General features: G+C 54.3%; 1 protein-coding gene across 2 annotated transcripts in view; it reads right to left on the reverse strand.

Annotated features, from left to right (window-relative positions):
• Positions 1–6: 6 nt before the first annotated feature.
• LOC108250980 (diacylglycerol kinase delta) overlaps positions 7–5,500 on the reverse strand; it is a 14,882-nt gene continuing 9,388 nt past the window's right edge. For both annotated transcript variants that reach the window (XM_025002802.2, XM_017441104.3), the window contains exons 19-31: positions 4,987–5,097; positions 4,700–4,796; positions 4,512–4,619; positions 3,918–4,031; positions 3,714–3,848; positions 3,481–3,644; positions 3,310–3,415; positions 2,715–2,807; positions 2,365–2,484; positions 2,142–2,259; positions 1,883–2,013; positions 1,630–1,729; positions 7–1,473 (exon numbers count right to left, since the gene is read on the reverse strand). In XM_025002802.2, coding sequence (XP_024858570.1) covers positions 1,640–1,729; positions 1,883–2,013; positions 2,142–2,259; positions 2,365–2,484; positions 2,715–2,807; positions 3,310–3,415; positions 3,481–3,644; positions 3,714–3,848; positions 3,918–4,031; positions 4,512–4,619; positions 4,700–4,796; positions 4,987–5,097 — 1,387 coding nt within the window. In that variant the 3' untranslated portion in view covers positions 7–1,473; positions 1,630–1,639. The remainder of the gene's footprint in view (positions 1,474–1,629; positions 1,730–1,882; positions 2,014–2,141; positions 2,260–2,364; positions 2,485–2,714; positions 2,808–3,309; positions 3,416–3,480; positions 3,645–3,713; positions 3,849–3,917; positions 4,032–4,511; positions 4,620–4,699; positions 4,797–4,986; positions 5,098–5,500) is intronic.

A 5,500-nucleotide genomic window follows, 5' to 3' on the forward strand; every position in this document is an offset into this window, starting at 1 on the left:
GTCCCCGCTCGGTGACAGGAAGTCTCCGCTCGGTGACAGAAAGTCCCCGCTCAATGACAGAAAGTCCCCGCTCAATGACAGGAAGTCCCCGCTCGGTGACAGGAAGTCCCCGCTTGGTCACAGGAAGTCCCCGCTTGGTCACAGGAAGTCCCAGCTCAGCTGCTGACGCGTCTTTAAGGTAAGAAGTTTCCGTAAACATTTTAAATCTCCCATCAATGATTAATCAGCTGCTGATTGGTCGGCTGTCCTGGTGCATTCAGGGACCGTCAGGCCGAGAACAGAAATTATTCTGGGATCAGATAAATAAAATCACAGCACTACAACAAACTGAATCAAAGCTGAAGCCAGGTTTGGATCTGGGCCGGTTCTGGTTCCTGCAGGGAGTCCTGACTCCAGACGAGTGATTAAACCCATCGGGTCGGAACCGGGTCGGTTTTTTGACCAGTTTTAGACCCAAAACCATCAATAAGCTGGATCCTGTTTGAGATATTAAACTCAGACTCCCGCAGGTCACATGATCAGACCATCCGTTACATCACTTCCTGTTTCACATCCATTACATCACTTCCTGTTTCATAAACTCTGATGTTAAAACAAGGAGAAATAATGTTCTGAATGAACACAAACAATAAAATGATTCTGACTAAACGCAGCAGCCAGACATCGGGTCCTAAACGGGTCATGAAGTCTCAGTCTGACCCCCTTGGGTCTGGGTCTGTCTTTAGTCTCTGATCCACAGGTGGCTGTCCCCGCCGGGCAGGTGAGGAACATCTAAGGTCGGAAGTCCTCTGAGCTGTTGTTTAAAGGGTTCTGCTGGATCCTGGTCCAGGAGGTTCTGACCAGGTTTCTGGGTGATGATGGACCGCCACAGTCCTGGTTCTGCTTCTCTGAAGCTGCCAGGTCAGATCCCGGGACCGGACCACCTGGTTCTGATTGAAGCTGAGAGGAATCTTTAATGGATCGGCCTCTGAGAGTTTGAGTCATTTCAGTTTAAAAAAAGATCAAAACCAGGAAAAAATAAAAATAAACGACGGAACCAGCCTGTGGATTTGTTATCGGACTCAGAACCACCTTCAGGTTACTTTAGGGACCGCAGGAAACCTGAGTCCAGCTCTGGTTGCAGTGATTATCGGTTTCCCGGAGAAACTGAGGTCCATCCTCAGAACCACCAGTACACGGTGAACTGGTTCTGATGGCTGTGGACGAGTTGGATCTGAAGGTTCTACTGGTCCTCGGCTGCTGGGTGAGGCAAGAAGGCACTGATGGGACCCAGGTGGGACCCAGGTGGGACCCAGGTGGGACCCAGGTGGGACCTGGAGGTCACCGTGAAGAGTTTTGTTCAGTTTGTTGAAAACTGATCCTGGTTCTGGTCTCATCACTGATTAATGGACCCAGTTCTGTTCAGAAGGTCAAAGGTCGGGGGGATGAGGTGGTGAGTAGCAGCAGAAGTAGAAGAAGAGTAGGCAGCGGTCGCTAGGCAACAAGACAACAAAAGCAAAGAGTCAGAGGGGTGGAGTGAGGCTAGAACCAGGTCCAGAACCAGGACCAGGACCAGGACCAGGACCAGGACCAGGACCAGCTCCTGGTTTATTCATGACTGCAGATCCATAAATCAACTCTCAGAGTCACCTGGGGGCGGTTAGGCTTCGCTGGTGCTGCTGGTCCTGCTCAGCTCCCTGATGCCCTGCAGGATCCTCTTCATGTGGCCCACCTTCGTCACGCCGAGGTCCTGAGGAGCAACAACACGAGGAGGAGGACGTTAATGAGACAGAACCAAACAAGCAACCTGAACAAATCACGCAGCGAGACAACCAAGCACAAACGTAGCACTTAGCATTTAGCTTTTAGCAGTTAGCATTTAGCTGCTAGCTCGCAGCGGTACCTTCAGGTCCCTCCTCTCCAGGTGGATGAGCTCAGCTCCACGGACGTCATGTCTAATAAAGATGTCCTTATACTCAGAGAGACAAAGAAAGTCCAACCATGCCCCAACCTCTTCAGTCCCCCACTGGTGAACTGAGACACCGACAGGAAGTGATCCAGACAGACAGGAAGTGGTTGAAAGACAGAGAAAGACACCTTTAACCCGTGATGTTTGACCACATGGACACCCACAGTGAGACAGGCAGAGGAACAGAGCTCACCTGGCAGGGACAGAGTGGCACATGTCTCCTTGTTCTTGTTGTTTTTGTCCTTCTTGAACTTTGGGACGAGACGGAACTTACTGCTCCGACTGCGCTTCGAAAAATCCATCAGAGGACCCTGAAGACAGAAACGTCTCAGTGAGGTCAGCTGAGTCCTCAGACAGTGAAGTCCAGGGTTCCACACAAACAGGTACGGAGACGAGACATCAGAGACCGCGTTTACCTCGGGGTCCAACGGGTCGATGACAGGACACAACCAGGACACGTCCACCAGCCGCCGGAGCTGCTGAGCCACAGAACCCAGAGCTGCGTTCAACTGCTCCTGCTGGGGGGGGTCCAACTGCTGCACAGACACAGAACCACTGTCAGCACCGGGCCGGGGCCGGGATGAGGACCGGGGCCAGGACAAGGACCGGGACCGGGGCCGGGGCCGGGGCCGGGGCCGGGACCAGGACCAGCACCAGTACATTAGGAACAGAGTATCTCAGTCCAGTTCTTGGTGGAATAATCCCAACAACCAGAGTTTAACGGTTTCAGAAGCAGAACTTCAGGAAAAGGACCAAAAACTGTTACCATGGACATCTTTCCAGCCAGGAGCAGTTCCGTCTCACTGAGCAGAGCTTTGACATTAACGACCATCTGGAGCACCGAGCTGCAGCTGAGAGCCTGAAAACACAGAGAAGGTTCGGTCTGATCCAACAGAACCAGGACACGGTCTCTGCAGGACGGGCGGGATGAAGGGACAGACTGGACACAGGACACTCGAGGACAGCAGAGATCAGGTCAGGTCAGAAAAACAAAGATGGGGTGAAGAGGAAAGGAAAAGAAAGAGCAGGACACATCAGAGCACATGGGACAGGCCGGGACACACTGGGACAGGCCAGGACACACTGGGACAGGCCGAGACACACTGGGACAGGCCGGGACACACTGGGACAGGCCAGGACACACTGGGAAAGGTCAGGACAAATTTCTCCTGATGGACACACCATCTGAAGAGCTTGGGATGGATCAGGACAGATCAAAACAAAGTGGAAGGGGACAGGGCAGGACACACTGGGACAGATCGGGGGATGACAGTGGGTGTGGACAGATCAAACTCACACAGAGGGACATGATTACAAACTTGTCACTCTAAGGTCAACAGGGACAGGTGGAGACGTCTTACAGTGGGACTCTTGGCGTAGACCACGTCCATGGCCTTGGAGCTGGCATTGACAGCGTGAGCCAGTTCCTGCTCCATGCTGTGGTGGGACTGGGCCACCTCCCGGATACTGGAAACAGAGTCTGCTGTCAGCATGGGTTGTTGGACAGACGGACAGGAGGAGGACAATCCTACCTGTGGATTAGGGCTCCGGCTGCCTGACCAAACTCACTGACCAGGGACGCCTCCTCCTCAGAGACAGTCTCTGGTTGGGAGGACTGAGAGGACTGGACAGGCTGGGAACGAGGGAACTCACACTTCTGTTTGTCTTCCCAGGACTTCAGGGTGTTCTCGAACGCCTGAAACACACATGGACACTTAAAACCACGACCGGAACCCCTGGACCTGACCTCCTGCTGGAGACTCACCCGGTCTCTGGTCAGGGTCTGGGTCCGATTCTTGTGGATGATCTTGATGTAACCAGGAGGCTGGATCCAGGCCTCCCCGTCCACCTGAACCGGGACGCCTTCATCTCCCAGGATGGTGATCTTCACGGTGCGACACTGAGGACAGGAGACGTGGTCAGAGGGGTGGGGGAACAGGTGGGACAGAGGGGACAGGTGGACAGGTACCTGGGCGATGCGGTGGTGCTGCAGGTTGATGACTCGGGACACGGCCATCTGCATGCTGCCGAACACAGCCACCACCTCCAGAATCTTATCGTCAAACGACGGCGCCGTGAAGGTCTGATGGACAGACGGACAGACGCCGTGACATCACTGCTCATGAAGATTTTCACAATAAAAGCGTCATATTTATCAGTTTATTCTGAGAACACACATCTGTCCTGTTCTGTCCCTCTCCAGGCTGTCCTGATGTGTCCTGAAGTGTCCTGATCTGTCCCGTTCTGTCCCTCTCCGGCCCGTCCCGTTCTGTCCCTCTCCGGCCTGTCCCGTTCTGTCCCTCTCCCGGCTGTCCCGTTCCGTCCCTCTCGGGTCTGTCCCGTTCTGTCCCTCTCCAGTCTGTCCTGATCTGTCCCGTTCTGTCCCTTTCCGGCCTGTCCCGTTCTGTCCCTCTCCAGCCTGTCCTGATCTGTCCCGTTCTGTCCCTCTCCAGCCTGTCCCGTTCTGTCCCTCTCGGGTCTGTCCCGTTCTGTCCCTCTCCCAGCTGTCCCGTTCTGTCCCTCTCCAGGCTGTCCTGATGTGTTGGACAGCGTCTCTTCTTACATCGTCCTCCTTGGTTCCACCCCAGAAGTTGGTTCCTCCAGCGTAACTCGGGATGTTCAGCACAGCGATTCCCTGGAGGCTGGGGAGGGGGATGGGCCGCCCGTCGCACTGCAGCACACAGAAAATACGCTGAGTGACCTTTGAACTCTGCGAGCGCCTTCACGCCTTATTGTGACCAGGTGTGTTACCTCCAGCAGGACTCTCTGCTCCAGGTTCTTGTAGGTTCTGTGCAGCAGCTCTTTGGTTCCTAACACGCCGTACCACATCATGTTCTTGGTCCGACTCCTGAAGATGCAGGAACAGAAGATTGAGGCAGTGGAACACTACAGACCATGACAGAACCTCCACCGTGTTTCAGAGATGGATGACTCTCAGGGAGGGAATTCTCCCCTGACCTCCAGATCACAGATCAACACCATCTGTGTTTGTTGTTGTTTACTGTTTGTTGTTGTTTACTGTTTACTGTTTGTTGCACCTGCACTTCTCGGGGTGCTCGTCTCTCTTGTTGTTGAAGTCCAGGGAGATCTTGGCGTCCAGTCCGATACCGAAGTAGTTGTTCATGACGCATTTCTCCGTGTAGCAGTCCCTGAAAGAGACGCCGACTATGAAAACATCTGGATATGGATACACAGGTGTGCAGGTGTGTCTGCAGGTGTGTGCAGGTGTGTCTGCAGGTGTGTCTGCAGGTGTGCAGGTGTGTCTGCAGGTGTGCAGGTGTGTCTGCAGGTGTGTGCAGGTGTCTGAAGGCGTCTGCAGGTGTCTGAAGGCATCTGCGGGTGTCTGCGGGTGTCTGCAGGTGTCTGCAGGTGTCTGAACGTGTTTGCAGGTGTCTGAAGGCGTCTGCAGGTGTCTGAAGGCATCTGCGGGTGTCTGCGGGTGTCTGCGGGTGTCTGCAGGTGTCTGCAGGTGTCTGCAGGTGTCTGAAGGCGTCTGCAGGTGTCTGAAGGCATCTGCGGGTGTCTGCGGGTGTCTGCGGGTGTCTGCAGGTG

This window comes from Kryptolebias marmoratus, linkage group LG2 (genome assembly GCF_001649575.2).
Source record: "Kryptolebias marmoratus isolate JLee-2015 linkage group LG2, ASM164957v2, whole genome shotgun sequence".
In the NCBI taxonomy this organism is placed as follows: domain Eukaryota; kingdom Metazoa; phylum Chordata; class Actinopteri; order Cyprinodontiformes; family Rivulidae; genus Kryptolebias; species Kryptolebias marmoratus.